The sequence below is a fragment of the Leguminivora glycinivorella genome, chromosome 1 (assembly GCF_023078275.1).
Source record: "Leguminivora glycinivorella isolate SPB_JAAS2020 chromosome 1, LegGlyc_1.1, whole genome shotgun sequence".
Taxonomy (NCBI): Eukaryota; Metazoa; Arthropoda; class Insecta; order Lepidoptera; family Tortricidae; genus Leguminivora; species Leguminivora glycinivorella.
In genome coordinates, this window is record NC_062971.1 from 27,684,470 (window position 1) to 27,710,086 (window position 25,617).

General features: G+C 36.4%; 1 protein-coding gene across 1 annotated transcript in view; it reads right to left on the minus strand.

The window, feature by feature from the left end:
* LOC125225691 overlaps positions 1–25,617 on the minus strand; it is a 112,381-nt gene that overhangs the window by 14,197 nt on the left and 72,567 nt on the right. The window contains exons 3-4 of the mRNA XM_048129521.1: positions 17,402–17,537; positions 15,960–16,093 (exon numbers count right to left, since the gene is read on the minus strand). Of these exons, the coding sequence (XP_047985478.1) occupies positions 15,960–16,093; positions 17,402–17,537 (270 nt within the window). The remainder of the gene's footprint in view (positions 1–15,959; positions 16,094–17,401; positions 17,538–25,617) is intronic.

Genomic DNA, 25,617 nt, shown 5'->3' on the forward strand with positions numbered 1-25,617 from the left:
GTGATTTTTATGCGACTTTCGTAATTACCCTAATGCAAGGTGCACGAAGCCGGACGGGTCGCTAGAACATAATATGATCGATGAAGACAAACCGTCTTATGTTTAATAATTCTGTTTGATGTATGCGATTGTGCAACATGACTGTGATTTGAGTTACTGGTCAGAGATCAATAACAATTATCTTGCGAGATTGCACAGAGCTACAGAATCCTAATACTCAGGGCCCATTGCGGCCTGTGACGCTTCACGTTACATTAAACATTACATATCCTCTAGCCAGATTTCAAAGTTCTACCTTAGACTCGAAATTTAATATTAAAATATTTGTTAGATCGACACACAGGATGAGATGAGAAATGTGCTGCAACGACGTAGGTCAGAAATGTGGTTTTTGTTGAAGAACTTTTGGCTCTAATTGTCAGTCAGTTATCATATCAGCATATCGTGACGACATCTCACATCTTAGAAGCAGTTAGTATTTCTTGGCATAAATAAATACATTATTTAAATGCACTGTAAACTATTCCATAGCCTAGGATAATATTGACGTAAAACATATTCTTACGGTGATGAACGTCCTATGATTAAGTGATGATGATGAATTTGAAGAAATGATGAAGCAAGTAATAAATTATAATTTAGACGGTGCTATTCAATTCCTAGCAGCACGACTGCAGCTGCATGTGACAATGGCCAGAGACTCCAGAGTATAATGAATGAGATTAACTACCTATCCTAGCTCTGGAGCGGATATTTACCTACACTTCATAAAAATATCGCAAAACTTCACTGAATGAAAACTTGTAGCAAATTAAATCAGGTTTAATTATTTCATAATCATCTCGACGCTGCGATACCTACATATGTTTGGATATAAACGAATTTAAAACAGAAAATGGGACCTTCAAGCTGGCTCTCCTCCTTTTGATTTATTTATTCCAAGAAAAATTTCACAGCATTACAGCTTATACTTATAGGCCAATGCGCTGTAAAATTGAAATATTATGTTAAAATAAGCAAAAAGTATAAGCACACACACAAATAAAACAAGCATTATTAAAAAGATAGCTCACAGAAACGTATAAAATAGGAGCGAAGTTGTCTAAATCTATCATTAAACAAATCGCATTCTGGTGCAACGTTTAAAAATTGATTTAAAAGAGCCCGTGAATAAAATAAAGGAGAGTGTTGGTGCGTCACAGTTCGGGCCACGTTCTGCGCAAGAAGACGATGGTTGCGGCTACGTAAGTAGTTATCGGGAACGAATAGGCTACACGTTCTATTGGGACCGTGCGCGACGACAACGCCACGTGACAGTGACAATATTGTAACTAGGGCTTCCATTCCGTAATTACGTAATTACGCAATAACGTAATTCCGGATAGCTATTGAACTTTTTAGAATAACGTAATTGAAAGAATCAATTACGTAATTACGGAATTATGAACAATATAGTAATCGGATCAGATATGTGTGATATTTTAGCTCTAAATCATACAAAATTTTACTTTTTATATGAACGCATTTAGGTGTTTATAGCTGGTAACACATAAATAGAATAAACATCAAGAGTTTATGCAGTTTAAAATGTGTACGGTGTTCTTATTTAGCGTCATGAATGATTAACTTTATTGAGAATTAGTACTCCTCGGTAAAATTAATTTCAATTGCCATGTAAGTATTAAATACTTATATTCTCTTATTAATATAGTACTACGGTTCTAAAAGTTGGTTTCGGTTAGCTCACGGTAAACCTAACACGCTTCCTCACTTCGCTCGTCGTCGCACCTAACTGGGCTCTGTCCCATATGAGATTTCTGTTGCTATACTTACATATACATATAATCACGCCTGTATCCCATAAAGGGGTAGGCAGAGCACATGAACTACTAAGTTTCAGTGCCACTCTTGGCAAAAAGGAGTTGAAAGAAATCTAAATTGTGACATTGCAGTGACAGGTTGCCAGCCTCTCGCCTACGCCACAATTTAACCCATATCCCACAGTCGACTTCTACGACACCCACGGGAAGAAAGGGGGTGGTGAAATTCTTAACCCGTCACCACACGGGTGTTGCTATAGGTACTTACCTGTTACAAAATTTTAGGTATTTTTATTTTTTATTTCCAACAAAAATATGTAGACCGTATGTATGTGTAATGTTCCTTTTACTTATTTCGAACTAGCCTAAGGGACCGGCCACATCAGAGCGTCGCGTGTCTCGGGGCGCGCAACGGACGTCCGCGCCACGCCACCTGAGTGTAATTCAAAAAACGTCTCCTCAGTACATTTTGTATAGGAAGGACGTAAGACGCGCCGCCAAGCGGCGCGGCGCGCGCCACGCCGCCGCCACGCGGACGTCCGTTGCGCGCCCCGAGACACGCGACGCTTAAGTGGGAACGCTGGCTAATGTATGAAAAAGGAACTTTTGCATCAAAGAGAAGTTATTCGCCGAAGAGTTGTTTGACCAAGTGAAAGATTCGACAAATGATAAGATTGATAAGTCTCCCAAAAGTTTAGAGGCGTTATAATAATCTGCTTTACAATAATTCTACCAATTGAAAAGTTGTTATACAAAAAGTTGCTAATTGTTAGTTGTCAAAATGAAATGTCGGCGAAATATTGGTTGGCAAATAAAATTCGGCCAAAGATAGTTCTGAAGGCAGAAGGCAGAAGACCAGTATCGAGTACTACTCCATACTCATATTTGTGCCTCTTAATGAAATCCTATTATTATCTATACATATACATCAATAAATATGTCGTTAGGTTATAATTTGATTGAAATTGTCGTTTTATTTTAAATACATGGTCGATTACGGAATTACGTAATTACGTAATAAAAAATGAAAATTCCGTAATTAATCAATTACGTAATTGACATATCCGTAATTTTGGAAGCCCTAATTGTAACCGCTGTCAAGCGAGAAGTAAGTAAACATTGTGAAAAAATTAATGAAATCTTGTGCTATTTTACTACATTAGACAATTTTGGACGATGGTGGATACAACATTATCGCCAATAACATTAAAATCGTTGTTTTCAGTGAGAAATTAACAAACTGGTGACTAAACCGGGGTTTCGTGCCATCGCTCACGAAATCATTTTCCAACCTGAAACGATGAATAAAGGCAATAAATTGGTGCTAGCTGGGCATTTTCTACAGATTGAAGACATTATTCCACCATTTATACCTATGTGCAATAAAGTATAAATAAATCCTTGGCTTTTGAAATAGTTGATCAGTTCACTGCTATCCTGTCATTTTCATAGGCTAACAATAGGTATTATAAATATCATTGCAGGGTACAGAGTTTATTGTAAAATAAAAACAAACTAGCTATAATAACGTTTAATTATAATATTATACATTACAAAAACTTGTTTCATTTACTTGAAAATATTGGAGGTTTACCAGATATCACATCAAATACAATCATGATTGCGATGAAATAAGTTCTCAGGAATTTTATTTAAAATGTGATAAGCTTTCAGTGGATGTACTGCTTCTGCTTCTATTGTTCTCGTGCTCCTTCTTCCCATTGAAACCTCGATATTTACGCATTTTCGTCAATCCGTTGCGATTTGTAAACAGGAGCACAGATGAGGAAACAAATAAAATGATTTTCGAACATAACTAGGATTGGCTTCCACGTCGGCTTTTCTACCTCCAATAAAATTTGCACTATAAATTCACCGTAAATTCAGTTCAATACTTGTATCAAATGATTACGCACTTTAAGTAAAACTTCAGAGATTGGACGACACTTTTCTTCTTACGGCAACTATTCACTTAAACGGTGGTTTCGTTTCCACCACGGTCTTGGAAATAGCTAGAATTTTGTCGCTACTTTTCTTGGAGTTATTACAATTCGCCATAACAAATTTTACTGGGCCCGTATTAAATTTATCTCAAAAACGACATGAAAATGTTTACTGCAATATGGATTTGACAGCGCAAGTCAGCGACTAAGATGTCAATTTTGGCCGTAGTGAGCGCTGTGATCGTTTTAGCTACCCCCTCCACCCGCTTTGCACCCTGCCAATTAACCAGGTCAGAGCAATCTGAATCTCCTCTTAAAATCTGACAAGTAAAGGACAACAAGTTAGAAATACGTCTAATCTATAGGGAGTTGAAACCTAACATACCAAGTAAGTATTTGGTGGGGTAGAGAAAGATATACCTATATAAGTTTGATATACCTATAGCTATATTTACCTTTTAACCAGTAACAAACAAGTTACAAAATTCCAAGCGTTTCCCTCAACATCCTTTGACTATTTATTTAGTGGTACGACTCATCATTCATCATCATCATTCATTTATTATTTATTTAGTGGTATGACTTCAGCTCAAATTAAATCCATTAAGTTCAAACAATGGGCATTATAAATGTATAAAGAGAATGCTGCGTTTAAGTCCTGTTAAAAACGTTTGTAATCAGCGTGTTAATTAAATATTCATGCCCGTAACCCAACAATATTTAGCTACATTTTGATTCAAATACAATATTAAATAAGTAAAAGAAGAACCACTGTGAATTGCCGATTGTCATCAACGACAAATGGACGCGTTCAGGCTGTGTTGTTAAGGCCGTATTGCACGTTTATGCGTCCGTGGCACACAAATGGTCTCGCCGGAAGATCAGCGCTGACCCTGTGGTTAACATTACGCTGAGGCGGGACCATTTCGTGGTAAACAATTATATCAATGTGTTTTTTTTTCTTTGTTTTTTAATTATTATTTTTTCTTTTAACTTTTGAATGTGCTTGTATTGTTTTATATGTGTAGTATGTTGTTTATCACGAATAAATGATTGGATTTGTTCGTGATAAACAACATACTACACATATGAACATAAGAAGTGGCAATACTACACATAAGAAGTGGCTAACGCAAGAGTCATTCTACTCGTATGACGATTTTTTTAGTCTACCAATGGTTGATAAATTGTAATTTATTAATTAATGTTGTAATTAATATTATAATATAATAACTTATTTTACTTATACACCATTCCATCGACATGTAACAATTGTTATTAATAAATATATTTCATTTCATTTCATTTCATTTGGATTTGAATTCAATATAGCTACTTACTACCAAAATGATTATACTCAATTATTTCCATATTAGCAGACAGACAGTAAAATCAGTGGACCATTACATTGCATATTTATGGTCACGAATAAATAATATATTTAGTAGAATAAATAATATAGTGGGCGGGCAGGCCCAGGCAAAGATGGCGGGACGACCTTGACGACTTCCTAAATAACTGGCCGGAAGTAACGAAGAATCGGGAATTATGGAGAGCCAGGGGAGAGGCATTTGCCCAGCAGTGGGACACTCCAATAGGCTAAGAAAAAAAAATAAAAAAAAAATAATATAGTCAGCATCAACAGTAGCTTCAAAAGTTACTATTTACCATGATGTGCCCGCCAAACAAGAAGAGAATGTCTAATTCTTATCTATACATAGACGAAATGGATGTTTTCTATGTATATAAGTATGTGTTTATCTATTTAAGTATGTATATTTTTACCAACATAGTAATTAATATGTAGGGAACAAATCAAATTATTTTATTAAATATTTTTTGATTTGTTTTTTTTTAAGTAGTAACACTACTATATCTATTTCAGTTTATAGTAATTAAGATTCCAAAAGGGGTCCTTCGTGCTATTTATTATTATTTTACGAATCGTCACAGAAAACAAAGTTCACTTCTTTACGACGAAAAAACTAACTGACAGCTCGCCTTCGCGCGCGAACTGCCAGACAACGCCCTTGGGGTTGCCAACATACAAAAATTATATCAATGTTTGGGTAAAATTATGAGATATTTAACATTGTCTTACAAATATTATAAAAATAATTTGTGAAGTTACGAGATTCTTAACAGTCGACCATCCTGACCCAGTGCCTGTCCCAGGCACAAAACATAGATAAGAGGAATCAAACAAGCTTTAAAAATTGGTTTTAAAATTAGCTTGTAAGTAATCTACCCAAAAACTTGGAATGAACGTACCCTTGAACCATACTGATATTTAAAAAACTAGTTCAGATCACTCGAACCCAGCTGAATTAAAATGTTCCACAATCAGTCTAGTATCAGTTATTCACAAATCAAGCCATTTTGTCAGGTGTCATAATAATTCAATCAGGATGATGTTAGTAGATAGCGACGAACCACTACCTAATTGTCCAACTCGTTTAGCTGTCAGGCAATTCGTCTATGGAATACCCTCCCTCTGCCTATCAGGCAAGCTCTCTTTTAAAAGCGAGTTGCGTAAGCATTCGAAATTGAAGTCTACTTGATGTCTCGCACTAGGTACATTTATTTATTTATGTATATGTGTATTTTACTAATATATATGTAGGTTTATTTATTGTATTTGTGTATGTTTATTTTATAATAGTAGGTATCGATTTGTATTTAATCATCACAATCTCATACTGGCTTTATAATCTTGTGCACCAAACTATCTCTGTTTTGCCCAATGGTTGACTGGTAAAGAATGCATTAAGGCGTTAAGTCCGCCATTTGTACTTTTTATTGATAATTTGTGCAATAAAGTTAAAATAAATAAATAAACGACAATACAGTGAATAGAAAGAGAAAAAAAAATATTTGTATATATATATGTATATATATATATATCTGTACATCCAGTGCCACTCAACTGTACATACCTCTGGCCCTCTCGGCCATCCTGCTTTGCTAGAATGCCCTCATTCGATGGACATTTCGTAGCCTATAGCGTATTATACCTGCGCGATAGAAGTATAACGACCTTCTTTTGCTGAGCTGCACTGAATCCGCAGACATATCTTATAAACTTATTTGAGACATATTAGGTAAATTTATTCTAAAACGAGAAAGAGCTCAGTATTCCATCTAATTTAGCGGATCATTAATACACGACTATTTCACTTTTTCTTTCTTGCTAGATAGAGTTGGAACTACATTTAATAACAAACATTGAAACAATGGAACAACATTAAATTGAATATGAAATCATTTTGACGATACACAATTTCTTGCTAAATGAATCTCATAGTTTCTTACGCGCGCCATGGTAACAGCTAACTTATTTTAAATTTCTTATAGTCTACATCTTGTTTTACAACCACAGATATTTATATTGCATATATAACATCAGATTTACATATCCAAATCTTTAAGTAGGTTATTGCATAATATTAAATTAATCACTCAATGGAATTCCTCATTGTGCATATAATATAAACCTATTATAACTTTAAAATAAATTCTAGTCGCAACTGTTCATTTCCGGACGTTATATTCCTACATAATTTTGTGCCAAAAACAATGTTTCTTCTATAATTATTACCAGGGCTGGATTAAGGGTAGAGCGAGTGGAGCGGCCGCTCTAGGCGCCACATGGTAAGGGGGCGCCAAAATCGAGTGTGGAAAAATCCATCCAAAAAATTCGAGGAGGTAGGGCATAGCGAATGATATTCCGCTTTGTGTGGTAGGGCACAGCACAGCGGATATCGTCTCGCTCGAATCTAGAGCAGAGCCCAACTGGGGTAGTACCTCCGCCTTACAGAAGACCGCAGCCAAATAGCACTAGACCCTACTCATAGTGTTGTGTTCCTGCCGGTAAGTAAGGCTGCCAGAGCTCAACGAGGGTGCGGTGTGCTGATGACGGGAGGACTTACGGAAATCCAATGTACATCCAATTTACATTTTGCTGTCACCTCGACTACAAAAAAAAAATACTATAAGAGAAGTAGTCTAACGGATAGGCGTCTGTCTACAGTTTTGAATAAATATCATGATACAGTACGATCGCTGTACGTCAAATGTGCCGCGATGCCGATGGGGATTACCGCTCCATAAATGGTTTTCACATGTGCAATAAGCATATTAAAATCGGAATCTTTCTTGACGTCTTCCAACGTGCTAAAGTATTATTTATACAGAACAAGCTGTGTGTATTTACATCCATAGTGAATAATTACAGACATGGGACGTTAATATCTGCCATAGCTCAAGTATCATAGCCTGTCTTCATTCCGATTCAGTGATCCTAGTAGGATGTAAAATTGTGTAGATTACCAGATATTATTATTGAAAATTAGAATATTACAACATACGGAATCAGTCTATAAGATGTTGTTCCTAATTTTAATGACTATAATGGGAATGAAATCTTTACGCTTTACCTATAACTAAAACAGATTCCACTTGTTTCAACGAGGTTGTCACGAGTTAGAACCGTACCTAGTACAGCCATTCGTAGCATAAACACAACATAGATTGACCTTAAGACCCGTTTGTTCATTAGAATCTACGTAGCTTGTACACTTTTTTTCTTTAATAAATAGCAAGTTTTATCAAACGCTATGCAAGTGTGAAGAAAGAGCACTAGTGTAAACAAAATCATAATTGTAAGTAAATAAATACATTTTAATTCTATAACAGGCTACAGCTCATCTGAATCAACTGCTAAATTTTGATTAGTTTCAGGTAATAAATAATACATCAACTAAAATATTGCACCGTCCACCAGGTAATATCTACGATTCTCAGAACCTCAGAGTATTCTCAAACAGTTTAGCCCTTTATACAAAATAGATTCTAGTTCTAGATCTTTATAGATGGGTGAATTAACTTTTTTTTTGTGAAATATTATTGTAAAAATAAGAATAGTTTATTAATAGGAAATATTTTGAGAAACCATGATATCAATATCCTAAAGCTTTAACATTATAAGTCTTTGCATTTCGCATCTCATATAAAATATTATCATTTCAAATATCATTTTATAATCGTCACTACTTCATGACTACGTAAAAGTGTTTTATCTTCGTTCTTTAAATTTACTAGTAATATGATGTGTGATATGAATGTCAGGCTACCACTTACACAACCAGTGCTGTGGCCTCAGTCCTGGGTTATGATGAAATGACTGGCTACCGTTTTGCGCATGCTTCGGCATCATCCAGTACAAGCTAAATGATCTGGCTACCGCTTGCACACATCAGGTGCTTTGGCCTCGTCCAGTATAAGCTAAATAATCTGGCTACCGCTTGCACACACCAGGTGCTTCGGCCTCGTCCAGTATAAACTAAATAATCTGGCTACCGCTTGCACACACCAGGTGCTTCGGCCTCGTCCAGTATAAGCTAAATAATCTGGCTACCGCTTGCACACACCAGGTGCTTCGGCCTCGTCCAGTTTTATGATGAAATGACTGGCTACCGTTTGCCACACAAGGGCTCCGGCCTCGTCCAGCGTTATGATGAAATGACTGGCTACCGCTTGCCACAAAAGGGCTTCGGCCTCGTCCAGTACAACTGTAGTGGTGTTATCTGAGATAAATTTCAACAATTATAAGTAGACACAAACATAACAATTTCACAGTTTCACATAAACTTAAGCAGTTCAATATTCAAAACAATATAACAATATTAAAAAAAAACAATCAATTTCCTCAAATCAAAACACATTGTGAACTATATGACGGTGTCGATATTTATGACGTTTATCATGAAAGTCACTACTACTAGATAAATGCTTTCGAGAACTACTTCTCCTTCGACTATAGCGCTCAGACGAACTTGAACGATCTCTACTTGTTTTCACGTATTATTATGGCCCACCCTGTATACGTGCGATAAAAAGAATTGTATTCAGTATAACCATTTGCACTGTGTAGGTCACCATGTATGAACTATGAACGCATTATGGCCCACCCTGTATACGTGCGATAAAAAAATATTCGTATCAGGTATAAACATGGCACTATGTGGGTCACCATGTGCAAACGCATCATGGCCCATCCTGTATATACGTGATTAAAGAAAAACCTTATTTATTATAGTCATGGGAACTATATGGGTCACCATTTATAAATGAATTATGGCCCACCCTGTTTGTGTGATCAAAAAAAACCTTATTTATTATAGTCATGGGAACTATAAGGGTCACCATGTATAAACGCATTATGACCCACCCTGTATATGTGTGATTAACAATTTGTATCAGATTGTTTGGTTGTACTAAAATATTATTTGACGGGTATAGATTTATTTTAAACTACTTGATGTTAAATCAATTTAACCCTTAGGTACCCCGCATGCAATAGTTCGTTTATCATTATACATTTTTATATATATATTTTTTTTTGTTAATGCAGTTTTGAGAATTTAATAATGTGTAATACCAACACTATGGGTTGACCCGTGGACCGTAGGAATGAGGACATCCAATTTAATAAGGATGGACGAAGACATTATGTATAAGTGAAATTGTTCTGTCTTTGTTTTATTAGAATCTTAATGTCAGAATGTAAAATATATTATTTTTTGTTATTGTTTTGAGTTGACGAGGATGATAAAACCCAATAAGCACTAGTTATTGAATGTAGTTAGTATAATAAGTACTTAATCAGTTTAATCCACTAAAATATTCTGATGAATAATTCGTAAGTATAACTAGTCACTTTTATTTTAGTTCTATATATACGTTAAATGTAAAAATTCCTATATATAGAAATAAATAAATAAATAAAAAAAACTAAAAGTCCCTGCGGTAAGGTGTCGCAGGCGCTGGCTACATTACCTCGCTAGACTGTCAAACTGATCCGTATATGTTACATGATAATGTCATAAGCTTTTGGCAGAATCACTTAATTGAAACTATGTGAAGCCACCATTAACAAAACCAAATCAATAACCAATGAGTAAGACCACTTTCCCGCTATGCTACTGTTTGTAAGGGATCGTCTTGCGTTGATGATTAAATTATATTCCTTCATCTCAAATACTATTTAGGATTTGAAAAATTGTACCCTAGCATCTTGAGGTAGCAATTGCAAACAAAATTTCATTAGCCCAAATTGGCCCATTGAATAACCGGATTTAATAAGAACTTATTTATCTTTTTTTTTTTTATGAAATAGGCAGCAAACGAGCAGACGAGCCGCCTGCTTGTTGTATTTTTATTATGAAATCATAACAATTTAACCGAAATATATGCTAAAACCCTATAAATATGAGCTCTATATGCAGCTCTAAGTTTTTGTAATGACAGTTAAGTAGATAATGTACTCTTGGCACATTGTGCAGGCTACTATGCAGATACAGTTTTTATTGTCTATTACAACTCAGAGGACTTCATGTTGTGATTTATTTACTCAATATAATTTCATTTGAATTATTTAGAGCATTTTACATTCCTGTTGTGTTTTATTCATTGATAAATTGTATGGCTGTAATTACAGTCATCCAACATTCATCAATGATATTATTAACCATTTTAAAGTAAATCAGTGTGTAAGAATATTACAATTATGGTTTAATAACAAATAAGCTTTGGTACGTAACACTGACTACAAGGCCGTAACTGAAAAGTAGGCTATATTATCGATATTCGTGGTTGACTTTTCTACGTAATTTAGTTATATCTTATTGAGAATATCTTAACCCGTAAACAATAACACAAGTTACTTGATCCACCTTATGTTGAATCGAGGCTCGAGTTTGTCCGAGCTAGTAGTAGAACATAACTATTTTCTTGCAAATAACCTCAAATATTACGACATTTTCTGTTTGCTTTCAGGGCACAAAACATGTTATTTATGTTAATTGTTCAGTATATCAGTAACCCCCGATAACTACGATCGATAATTAAGTACGAAATCGTATGAGTAGCAAGCCGGCTCAGATTGAAAAGAAAAACAATTCTTACTTACCAAGTTGTCCTTGATCCTTTACTTACAAAACACAATTCTGTGGGTTTGAGAACTTATGTCACTTCTGAATTTTTACCAATATAGTAATTAAGATTCCAAAAGGGGTCCTTCGTGCTATTTATTATTATTTTACGAATCGTCACAGAAAACAAAGTTCACTTCTTTACGCCGAAAAAACTAACTGACAGCTCGCCTTCGCGCGCGAACTGCCAGACAACGCCCTTGGGGTTGCCAACATACAAAAATTATATCAATGTTTGGGTAAAATTATGAGATATTTAACATTGTCTTACAAATATTATATAAATAATTTGTGAAGTTACGAGATTCTTAACAATATCCTCGCATAGCACCCATAGTACAAGCTTTGCTTAGTTTGGGGCTAAATTGATCTGTGTAAGGTGTATTTATTTATTTATAGAAAAAAATAATTCAACACCGAAATTTCTAACCGCGAACTATACAGATTTGTCTATATTTAGGACGTCATTACTTTTGATACGTTGTTTCATCCAATACTATTGACGCTGACTAAACCCAACATATTAGTTGGTCGGTGAGGTATCTCTGCATTTACATCAAAACAAAAGAAACACCAGTATGAACTGACTTAATACAATACTAGCCTTAGCCCGCGACTTCGCTCACGTTAGAAAGAGACAGAAAGTAGCCTATGTCACTCTCCATCCCTTCAACTATCTCCACTTAAAAATTCTTAATTCGTCGCTCCGTTTTGCCGTGAAGGACGGACAAACAAACAGACACACACACTTTCCCATTTATAATAATATATATATATATATATATATATATATATATATATATATATATATATATATATATATATGAATAATTACCAATGTGTATGTGTGTGTGTGTGTGTGTGTGTGTGTGTGTGTGTGTGTGTATGTGTGTGTGTGTGTGTGTGTGTGAGTGTGTGTGTGTGTATGCGTGTGTGTGTGTGTGTGTGTGTGTGTGTGTGTGTGTGTGTGTGTGTGTGTGTGTGTGTGTGTGTGTGTGTGTGTGTGTGTGTGTGTGTGTGTGTGTGTGTGTGTGTGTGTGTGCGTGTGTGTGTATACCTACGTGTGGTAGTGGTTTATGTAGAAGAACGCGAGTGTGAAGTGGAATGAGGAACTGTTCCAAAATATATTTATTATAGGCTGTAGTAAAAAAAAAAAAAAAAAAAAAAAAAAGTTTAATAGGTGGTATTATGAATTTTGAAGTACTGTACTTGAAAAAGATGGCTTCCTGTCTCTGAAATCAACAGATAATTCTTTATGTTTATACTTACTATATTGTATGTTTATTATTAGATTCTACCTGGTATATTAACTTCTTGCTTAATAGTATCGATAAACATTAAACATTTAACTCACACAATGTATTTTTTCTACTTGTCGACTGTAATCTGTCAATTAGGGCACCACAGACTAAACTATAAGTGCCAACTTTTCAGTGTTGGATACTCTATGGCAGTTCCGACTCAATTATAATAAGCTCATTATAGTTGACTTTAGTTAACTGTAATAATTTCAAAAATAGAACTTTATACAATTTCTATACTAATTTTGATCCATTGAAATCGTACATTCAGCCTTGCATCAAATGAGGTAGTTCTAATTGGTGTTTCATATTGTTGTATATGCAATAGTGATGCGGCATCTAAGTTTTCCACCTCGAAAGCCAATGGGGTCATTATTAAATACACGAAAAACCATAGAAAATTTCAGCATTTACGATTTTTTTCAACATAGGACCCATGGTACAGCAAAAGGAACTATGCACAATTTAAAGTAGACAAACTTTGTAATTAAATGAGACTAATTTGGTCTTGGTACGTCAAATAGTTTCGAAGATTCGGATTCTCAAAGGTTTACAAAATGAAGTAGGGTTAGTTAGTGAAATAAACATAGTTAACGATAAATGAACTAGACTGGACCTTCGAATCTACAGCACTCCTTTAGGAGAAAGCTTACCGAGGTAGTATGTCTCCGTCAACTGATCAGGAAGGTCAAAATCGTCATCTGATGGTGGATCATCATCGAGTGGTTTATCAACATTGGCACACACCAGACTTGGTACGGTCACGGACTTTAATTGTTGATCCACTTCTAGCTCATTATATACTGGACATCTCACAGTTAAGCATAGTTAAGCAATGACATTCCAGTATATAATGAGCTAGAAGTGGATCAACAATTAAAGTCCGTGACTGTACTTTACCGCAGAATTGTCCACTGCAGTAGGTGCAAACAGCTGAGCTGTTGACACCTACTTTCTCGCAACCACAACTGCTGGTACAACCTTCTTTGTAAGTACTGAAAATTGTTCATTTTAAGCAGAACCTGAGGAGGTGGTTCCAACGTCGGTTGAGAAATGAAGCCTTTTGGACTCCGTAAAAAATCATGGATTAAAAAAGATTATACACCTCCGAACAGCTACAACTACTTTTCGCTTTTGTCGAAATTGTGCAAAACTTTCAATGACCGTATCTCAGTAAATATATGGCTAAACAAGACAAAATTATATTCATAATAACGATAATTTAGTAGACATCAAATTGTTCATATCCACTTTTGCCGTTAAAAAGGTTCTTGGTGGTAAAATTTAACAAAAGTCAGAAAAGGTCCTAAAATTTTATGGATTTTCATGAATTTAATTATGACCCCATCGGCTTTCGAGGTGGAAAACTTGGATTTGACATCACTGTTTCATCTCTAATAATATATAAGTAATACTAATTAGAACTACCTCATTTGATGCAAGGCGACACCCCTTAATTGATACGATTTCAATGGATCATTTGCGATAACTGGTAAATTTTCCTGCATCTGAAACACATTTTTTTTTATCTGTCGCGTTATCGGCCAATCAGAGACGGTTATTACAAATAATTGGTTGCTAGGTAATTCGATGTTGATACAACGGTGAACTCTCGTACCGTACTATTAGGCCACTCAGCAAGCTTCGTAACCTAAACATGGTACTCGACTGAAAAGCTTTGTATTATATCACGATTGTATAAAATACTATTTACGACAAATCCTGAACCACAAAAAACAAATAACGATGACATGAAAATTTGCCGAGATGTACAATTGTACATATGAGTCCGAAATTCTTATTTATACGTGTTAGGGGTCGGCCTCATAGTAAAAGTTGTTTAGTATGACCTCGTTATTCGGCCCTCCGAAAATCACAAACAACGAAAACACTATACTAAGGGTAGAGCGAGTGGAGCGACCGCTCTAGGCGCCACATGGTAGGGGGGCGCCAAAATCGATTATATGGAAAAATCCATACAAAAAAATTATACATTGCGTGGGCGCGCACATATCACAAAATGGCGAGAAGAGAAAGGTCTTGAATGAATTCAACTACCTATTTAAAATCTAGATTTGTAACTTAGATTAAGTTGGAAAATTGCACCGCAATGCCAATATAATATACCAAAATTCATAAGGGCGCTATTGCTAGGGCGTAGTAAAAAGAGGAGCCAAAGGCGCAAAACGTCTCAGATAGGCGCAATTTTGTACGAGTCACAGGAGATGATGAGCGAACTTTAAAGCACCAGGATCCCGAAGGGTACTTAGTGACAAAATACTGAAATGGGCATCCCGACGGTGACGATCGAGTCCGCAGTAAGTGTCTTATTAGTATGAACTAATAAATTAACCTATAAATCTGATGGCGAAATATAAGGCCTAAACGTCGGGAACATAGGCGCCCTGGGAAGTCAAAATACCAAAGACCGCAGCTCTGCAGGAGATCAAAGCTTGGAAGCTCGCTCCTTCTCCGCTAGCGGGTTGAGTCTTAAGAGGATACAAATAGGCTACGCGCACGCACACAGGTCCTCTATGTGGGTTCCACCTAGGGCTTCCAATACCGGGATCCCGGTATCTCGGGATCCCGGGATCCCGCCTTTTTTTAGGCACATTTCAATACCGGTATTTAATTGAGTAATACCGGGATCCCGGTATTTTTAAAAACTAACAAATTTTGCTAAATGAACGTAAATCACTCATCAAAAACGTTAAATTTCTGCATCATGATGGTCACTACACGCGTAAATCTTGCTTCTTGCTCTCGTTTCTCGATTTGACACATTCTCTGTTTGGTATTTTTCTAGGGCCCACTTTTGAATAAGTTGCTTAGTCTTAAATTTAGTGCACATTTTCTATTGTAAGTAATTAATGAAACATAGTTTTAATTGTCCTGAGTACTTACCGGTTCACTATTGATGAAAAAAGAGAGGTTTGCGGCGGGCATTGCGTTTTTACTGAAGCACTCTGCTTTCAAGGTCATGCCGGCCCGGTATCGTTGCTTCATACCAATCAGCTGTGGATCCGCCTGTGGCAGATCTGTTGACAAAGTACCTATAATTAATATAGTCATTTTAAAATTCTCTATAGGAGGCATTTCTAGCTATAGACTAAGGGCCAGTTACATCAACCACATTTGACAGACTCATCTGACAGACGCAGCAGAGATCTATGAAACTTCCCATACAATAAAATTTAACGAATGCTTTAACAGTGACAGACGGTTTGGTGCAACTGGCCCTAAGTCTCAGATATTATTAAACTTAGTATCCGAGCTTTAAATATGTTGGTACTGTTATTAGGCATACAAAGGCCGGGCCTGATACTAGTATCGGAATGCCTTTTATTGATTGACTGGAATAGAATCCAGTTATTTTGTAGCCGACTGAATAAAGGTGTCTACCTGTCCTAAAGTTTTTTTTATGTGAATCGTTAGGTACCGAAAACTGGATGAACTTGACGAAAAGTATTATGGCGTGTTATAGACTCGCGACTGCATATTTTGCTGAAACAGTTTGCGCCAACTCGGCGCTATTTGTAGCGTTTGTTAATTATCTCTCATCAGACATTAACTAAGTAATCGATGGAATCAGGCGTTACTTTGCGGAAATCCATGTTAATCATAAACTAGAACGTAGAGAGGCGAAACACGTGTCGAGTTTTGTATTTTTGGTGGTGGGTTGTTGTATTTATTCGCGTATTTATTTTTATTTTTGCGGTGGGAGGGTAGGAAAATTAATTGCATGTAAAAAAATACGCAAGTAAGTACAACAGGTTAGCACTGATTGACTTGCTCGTTATCAATTCGCGGATTAGCAAAGGAACGTTCTAGTTTATGATTAACTAAGTAATTTAGCTTAAATTGGTGCCGTTAGTTAACTAATTCCGTTCTATTGAAATATCATGAAAATAAACCAAAATGCGAGTAAGTAATGAATAACGTGGCATTTTTACAGCGTCGGTCTGGAAGGACCAGCACCTCGTCCGTGTACCGTCTACCCGTGACCACTAGTATCACTAGCTGCTCCACGCCCATCTCGTGCAGTAACGACAGTACTCACCGACGACGTACATGTGCGTGTGCACCTGCGCGGTCTGGAAGGACGACGAGTCGGCCGACACCTCGCCCGTGTAGCGTCTACCCGTGCCCACTAGTATCACTAGCTGCTCCACGCCCGTCTCGTGCAGTAACGACAGTACTCACCGACGACGTACATGTGCGTGTGCACCTGCGCGGTCTGGAAGGACGGCGAGTCGGCCGACACCTCGCCCGTGTAGCGTCTACCCGTGCCCACTAGTATCACTAGCTGCTCCACGTCCGTCTCGTGCAGTAACGACAGTACTCACCGACGACGTACATGTGCGTGTGCACCTGCGCGGTCTGGAAGGACGGCGAGTCGGCCGACACCTCGCACGTGTAGCGTCCGCCCGCCGTGCGCGTCGCTGCCGTGATCACTAGCTGCTTCGCATTTGTCTCGTCCCGCTGCGCATAAAGAGATGTAATTTTCTATAAGTTTTCACGATCGTGTGTAGGTAGCCTAGGAATTATATAGTAGATTTTTAGCCAAAAAGTTGTTAGACTCGAGTTAAATACTTCACTTTAATGTATAGTGTATACATACACCTATGTGTATGTACCTATTGACCCATACAACCATTTCGGTCGCAAAATCTTCAAATCAGTAACTAACTGTCAAATGTGACATAACGCGTGGTAACGTCGTGCAAACATTGCGACCGTATTGATACAATAACAAAATGTAGTCGCCGTGTGCACTTGTTACGGTAACAAAATGTGTACGAATCTGTGGCTGTCAATGTCACTGTCAGAACGATTTTTAATGACACTTTATTAGTCGACGTATTCACACATAACGGTAACAACAAGTGGACGAATTTGTAGCTGTCATTGTCACTGTCAGATCGGTTTCTGACTGTGACATTGACAGAATTTGTACACACATGTGTAGGTCTGACTACCGAACTGCTCCTAAACCACTGTAACCGCAAATGACAATCTGAAATACGAAGGTTTCTCAAACTGTCTTGTGAAGTTGTGGACTGGTTGCTTTGAATCATTTAAATATGAGCGAATTAAATAATAATAAACAACGACGACCATTTAAGCACTCTTCGACATTTTATAGAAATGTGGGAAAGTTAAGAAAAGAGCAGAATGATTATACAAAGCACTTTATAGTTACTTAATGTATTGAATATATAATTTTTAATTCTTATTGATAAAAATGATGTGTAGTGTTGCTTTACACAATAAAAGTAGGTATCAAATGAAATAGAGTATTTACTGTGATATTAATAGAATTTCTGTTGCGCAATGAGTTTTTTTCAGTACAGATGCTGCTTTTTTTTAACGCAGTAAGTGCGAGCAAATCAAGCAATGATTCATTTCTTGTCTGGTCGAAACTCTTAGCTTAGATTTAGGTACTGAAAATCGTCGTACGATACTCGTGCGAAAAGGACATTCACAACTCGTGTCGATTTAAAACACTCCCTTCGTTCGTGTATTAATTTATCGCTACTCGTATCGATTTTCCTCTTTTCCGCACTAGTATCTACAAGTATTTTGTTTGGGTTACAAAAAAAACACATTATTTACTCTACTACGTTTTACTTATGTCTCTTTAACATTACAAATTTGTGGACACTTATCTCTACAAAAATCTTGACAAAAGAAGTACAGATCGCTGAAATTAATGTTGATAGTAATATTAATGACGACTACTTCAACAAGTGTCAATTGTGAAATGCCGCAAAATACTAGTTGCTCTATAGAAGATCATAATAATATGATCCCCGATCCTTTACAACCCAGCAGCTCGGTACGCAGTACGCACGTTACAATTTTTTTTAATCTTCTTTAGTGAGGACAACTGAGTACGACGGCATATTTAATTGTTTTTAAAGTTTGAGGATACCTGAAAAAAATGAATACAAGAAGCCATTTTGTAAATCCAATAAATATTCACTGCTTTCGGTCACGCGTGTACGCTGCGACCATTTTGCGACCGTTTGTTGACCGTTTGGTGACCGTTTGGCGACTGTTTTTTACATGGAATATTACCCAGTCTTAATCCATATTTTAACAACTTTATTGGTTTTCTAGGCATTATTTTTAGGGTTCCGTAGTCAACTAGGAACCCTTATAGTTTCGTCATGTCTGTCTGTCCGTCCGTCCGTCCGTCCGTCCGTCCGTCCGTCCGTCCGTCCGTCCGTCCGTCCGTCCGTCCGTCCGTCCGCGGATAATCTCAGTAACCGTTAGCACTAGAAAGCTGAAATTTGGTACCAATATGTATATCAATCACGCCAACAAAGTGCAAAAATAAAAAGTGGAAAAAAATGTTTCGTTAGGGCACCCCCCCTACATGTAAAGTGGGGGCTGATATTTTTTTTCATTCCAACCCCAACGTGTGATATATCGTTGGATAGGTATTAAAAAATGAATAAGGGTTTACTGATATCGTTTTTTGATAATATTAATAGTTTCGGAAATAATCGCTCCTAAAGGAAAAAAAGTGCGTCCCCCCCCCCTCTAACTTTTGAACCATATGTTTAAAAAATATGAAAAAAATCACTAAAGTAGAACTTTATGAATACTTTCTAGGAAAATTGTTTTGAACTTGATAGGTTCAGTAGTTTTTGAGAAAAATACGGAAAACTACGGAACCCTACACTGAGCGTGGCCCGACACGCTCTTGGCCGGTTTTTTATTATTTCAGTATAGTATATGCACCGGAGCACTAAAACTTCACCAATCAATATACATAACACGTGTTATTTTATTTTATATATGTATTTTATGTATATTTATTATATTTAGCATTATTTATGTATGTATATGTAGATATAACTAGTTAAGCAAATTTAGGTATATGTATATAATTCCTTGTTATTTAAAAATATTTAATTCCTTGTTGTTTCACTACTTAACTGTTTTATGACCCTGCACCAACACGATCTCTTGGTTTAGCCCATGGTTGACTGGTAGAGAATGCCTGCTAGCATTACGTCCGCCATTTGTACTTTTTTAATTGTGCAATAAAGTTTAAATAAATAAATAAATAAATAAATAAACACGCAAACACCGAGTAGTCAATAATATTATTACTGGTTGAACTGAGGTAAATTGATGGCGAGCTGATAAATTTAGACTTATTTTATGAAATCACTCGGGTAATTTAATTGGCCATGGTAATTAGCCCACATTATATTACAAATGCAAACAATATTTATCTTTAACAAATTCTTACGCCATTACATTTTAATGTCAAATGTTTTTTTCTTTCTTTTTTACTTTGACGTCTCTGACAGTCGCCATTTGAAAAGAATGAAATGAACGAATGATTTTGGGAAAGTAGTCGCCAAACGGTAACAATGTGTGCACGCGTAGTGCACACTTCTGTCACTTCTGTGACCATTTGTGCCTGTTACCAATCGTCCCCATTTGGGTCGCCTCGACTAAACGTCGACCGTACTGCGACTAAGTATTAAGACCCGAAACCTGTGTGTACACAAAATAGGACGATTTGCGTAGGAACGGCGACCGATTATGGTTATATGGGGAAATACACTTGTATTTCAAAAAAATATAACCACACATAATGGCATAATGGAGGGTTTTGCACCGTCATAGATACATAGGTGACTTCGCTTCGCTTCGATTTGTATAATGAATAATGATGCAGATATACTTCATTGCCTACTGTCGTTGTTTGATAAACAACGAATTCGAGCACAAAAATACATGTCCAAGGTAAAGGGACAGAGAGATTTTCTTCGTGTAATAATGATTCGGAAACGGAAATGTTGCTCCGGATTTGCGATGTAACCTAATTTCGAAAGCATTAATTACCGATCAAGGTTTAGCATAATGTTAAAAAAAATATATTAGCTAGTGTTCAAGATAATTATATGGTAATACCAAACTAGTCGCAAATCATAATAGTTATTTGTTTTACAAGGGGGCAAAGTTGTTGTTTAACCGCACGTGCCAAAATTGTTACCCGAGCAACGAAAGATTCCAATATTGAAGCGCGAGCGTAGCGAGTACTACTGCAATCAAAATTTCGACGAGTTCTTGAAAAAAGAAGGAATGTATGCAAGCTGAAAAATTCGCTGTACCGACGGTTTAACAGTAGAACATCAGACTTGTCGAACAGCTGAAGTGCATGGGACTGCAAGCATTTATAAAAATATAGATTCGCAAACTCTTTTCATTAATTTATGTGCATAATGTAGGTTCTCGTCACTTTGCAAAGAGGTGAATGCATCGAAGATTTCAAGAAAGGTCTGCCCCTGTAGCCGAGTGGCATTTATTTTTTCGACGCGAATCGCCACCGAAACGCCCCAGAAATGTACTCTGGCTCTGTCGCGCCAATACGCAAGAGCGATAGAGATAGATATATTAACGTGAGCGTTTGTGCATTGGCCGGAATGTTTGATGATTATTATGGGACTGCGTAATTTGCGTAATATATGTTAGGCATAGAGTTTGACAGATTTGACAAAGACATGAAATTGTCACAAGATAAATACATTCGAGGGATTAGTGGTCAAACCCGATAAAATGAGCAAACTCATTTTTAACATTTGAACTATGTGCCTCTTCGTTTTTAATTCAATTAAAAATAATATCTATTTTCTAACGTTTCGCATTAATTATTTATTCTAAAATAAGTTTATTAGCAAAAACACATGCAAAATACATAATAAAAACTCATAGAATTAAAGCAAAAACTTTTAAAAGTGCAGTGTGCGTGAACAATAACCATATCCTGAAATTAATGTACCTACATGTCGGCATCGAAGAATCACGAACATGAGATTCCTGATAAAAACGCCGCCAAATCATGAATTGCCTAAAAGTTGGCAGATCACGATATGCCTGATAAACAATGCGGCAGATCGATTAGAGCAACGCATTCGTCGATATTCCTAGCTCTATAGCGGGCACTTCGTAGAATAGTTTCTTTCTTGGCTATTGGTGGCGCTACGTATGCAGCGTTTGCTATGGCGGTGTTTGTTTACCGAGTGAAAGATGTCGGCGCCTCAACAAAACGATTTTAGCACCTAAAATAGTGTCATTATGGAAAATAGAAGTGCAAAAGAAGCTTTTGAGCATCAGCTCCATTCATTTTATGTGAGTCACAAGGATTCTGTGCACAATGTCAAAAAACCTCCAAAGAGATATCTTCAATCTGTTAATACACACAAGGGTGCAGGGCCTGATGGAGTACATCCATTACTTATCAAATGTTGTTCCTCTGCTTTAGCAGCCCCGATTGCTATAATTTTTAAGAAATCTATTGAGGAAGGCTACGTCCCCGATATTTGGAAAAAAGCATGGATAACCCCTGTGCCGAAAGGTCCAGTTAGTCGTGATATTGAAAAATATCGGCCCATATCAAAATTATGTCAGTTTAGCAAACTGTTGGAAAAAATGGTTACTGATCAGTTGGCTGCTGTATTTCGACACCATATTGTACCCAATCAACACGGTTTTTACAAAGGTCGTTCGGTTGACACAAATTTTTTGACTTTTACTAATGATATCCTGCAGGCTATGGATGATGGTTTCTCAGTTGATGCCGTGTATACCGACTTCGCCAAAGCATTTGACAAAATATGTCATTATACCTTATTGTGTAAGCTTTGGGAGCTCGGTATACACGGTGATCTGTTTCGATGGTTAAAATCGTACGTGGAAAATCGCACACAGTCAGTAGTAGTCTCAGGGTTTACCTCTCATAGTAAATGCGTAAGTTCTGGTGTGCCCCAAGGATCCCATTTGGGTCCTTTATTATTTTCATTATATGTAAATGATATAGTTAAATCCGTCTCCCACTCACAGGTTCTTCTTTATGCGGATGACGCAAAAATTTATAAAGTTATTCGTAGTGGTACAGATTGCGAGCTTTTGCAAAAAGATCTGAATAACTTCGAGACCTTCTGTAAACATAACAACTTATTTTTAAACCCTGACAAATGTAATGCAATTACTTTTTCAAGGAAAAAAATACCTACACATTTTAATTATAAATTATGTAATAGGGATTTAGTAAGAGAGAAGGAGATTCGTGATCTTGGGATCATTATGGATGACAAACTGACTTTCTTGCCTCATATTGATTCCATTTTGTCTAAATCTTTTAAACAATTAGGTATGATATTGCGTATAGGTAAACCGTTTAAGAATAGTTTAACTCTTAAAAAAGTTCTCTATAATAGTTATGTACGTAGTCGACTGGAGTTTGCATGTGCAGTATGGAAACCCCAATATAGTGTTCATATTGAGAGAATAGAGAGATTACAGAAGAAGTTTTTAAAACACCTTGACTATAAATGTGGCAATGAATACAAAGGTTATACAGAGTCATTAAATCGCCATAAAATGCAATCTCTTGAGTGTCGACGAGACTGTGTGGATTCAGTTCTGTTGTATAAATTAATAAATAGTCAATTAGATGCCCTAACTTATTAGAAGAAATTTGTATTAGAGTTCCTGGTAGTAGAGAATGCCGATGTCATGTTAAACATAAACATCTATTTTCCATCCCTCGTAGTAGAACAAATTATTCGAAAAATATGTTTATTAAGCGTGCATGTACATTATATAATGAAAATAACGTAGTAAGAAATGTAGACATTTTTAATATAACCTTAGGCTCATTAAAAAATGTATTCAAAAAACCCAATTACGAGTAATTAGGATTTAACTCTTTACTACACTAAAGACACTTTTGAAATTTGAACATTCACAATTTATGCTAGTTAGATTATCATTAAGATAATCATTTAAATTGTATATCACATTGTTATTCTCGTGCCACATTGTATAATTAATAACTTTAAACCAATATTGGAAACTGTAAGTCTAAAATTAAGAAAACATGTTGTGACCTTATTTCAATGGATGACTGTTTGTTTCATAATAAAATAAATAAAAATAAATAATAAAAATAAATAAAACCTTGGAGGTCTGCCCGTGTTTTAGAGGTTAGTATTTTGTTATAAATTTCATTTGTAAAGTACAAATTATATAATTAAATATAGTACTAAGTACTATCGTTGAGATTGCCAATTCCGTTATGTGCATTTTTTCGATTTTTCGTTTTTTGCAGATTTGCCTTTAAAATTGTATTCCACGTCTAATGCAAAAACCAGCATACGCAAATTCTACTTGGATCATGTTTTAACTAAACACATTTGTGATTTTAGCCCCAAAAATAAATACACATGTACTTCCAAGCACATATAGGTTTTGGTAACCAAGTAAAATAAACGAAATTGATAATTACTACTGCACATGAGTGGATTTAGTATGGATTGTTGCTTAGTGTGCTTATGTGTTTCGGTCATATATCTTTATTTTTCAATTTATTTTTTCAAAGCTAAATATTTTAACCGTAAAGCTGTTATACTTATTATGTTTAATATTGTGAAGTACCTTTTTGTCGTCGATTATTCGGCAGGTTTTTCACATTTATCGCAAAACATTTTCTAACACAGTAAGAGGGTAGCAATTATACTTCATTCTAACGTTCTTGATACTGATAAATTATGATAACTTCGTATCTGACTTATTTTACAGCTATTCCCGTTAAGTTTGTACATTAAGATCACGTCTCCGATTTGGATAAAAATTGGTAGGCTGATAGAGTCCATGATGCTGAGCAAGATCCACTAGGTTACCCAAAATGTCCTAGGTTGATTGTATGAAACTTTCCTTTTTTGTTACCGAAAATGTATAGAAATTTGGTAACAAAAAAGGAAGGTTCATACAAACTATATAGGACATTTTTGGAAACCTAGTGGATATTGCTCAGCATCATGGACTCTACCAGCCTACCAATCTTTATCAAAATCGGAGACGTGATCCAAATGTACAAAGTTAACGAGAATTGCTCTTTAACACTATTTTAAAAGTAATTGTTTATTGGTGTAGTTAGGTAGCATCTACTGTGTAGTATATCCGTCGTAAGAGTAGCACCAACCCTGGTAGAAGAACGAGGGTGTTGTAAAAGGCAACTAAGTTCACAAACGAAGCAGCTACTAGCTAAAGGGGAGATGAGCCTCTTCTCTTCGAGAAGGAAAACTACTAACTCAAGCCCGGGATGGAATCCCCGTTAGGCGCGAGTAAGGTCTAAGCTGAAATATGTGGTAAACTCCTCAACCTCCAACGGCCAGTTTCCAAGAGGGTAGCACAGGTGCGGGGAATCACAGCGATTTCCTTCATTCCTCAGTCCCCGGTGGTGTGTCTGCCGAGGTGTGCGACAGGACTGCGTTTTGGCTCCTACCGTGTAACGTGTGTGTCTTTGCTGCTTTGGTATTCATCTGCATACAAGAATCTATAGAAAGTTCAAAGTTGTACACATCACTCCTCAAATCACAGAAGAAACGCGAGGAACTTTTAATTGGCAGCCTTTATGCCAATACTTTATGCCGATGACGCAGCCTTTGTTGCTACCTCTGTGAGCTTCAGCTAATGATGGGTCCAATCTCCAAGGCAGAAATTCCACTCGATGGCACGCTGTTGGAGACCACTT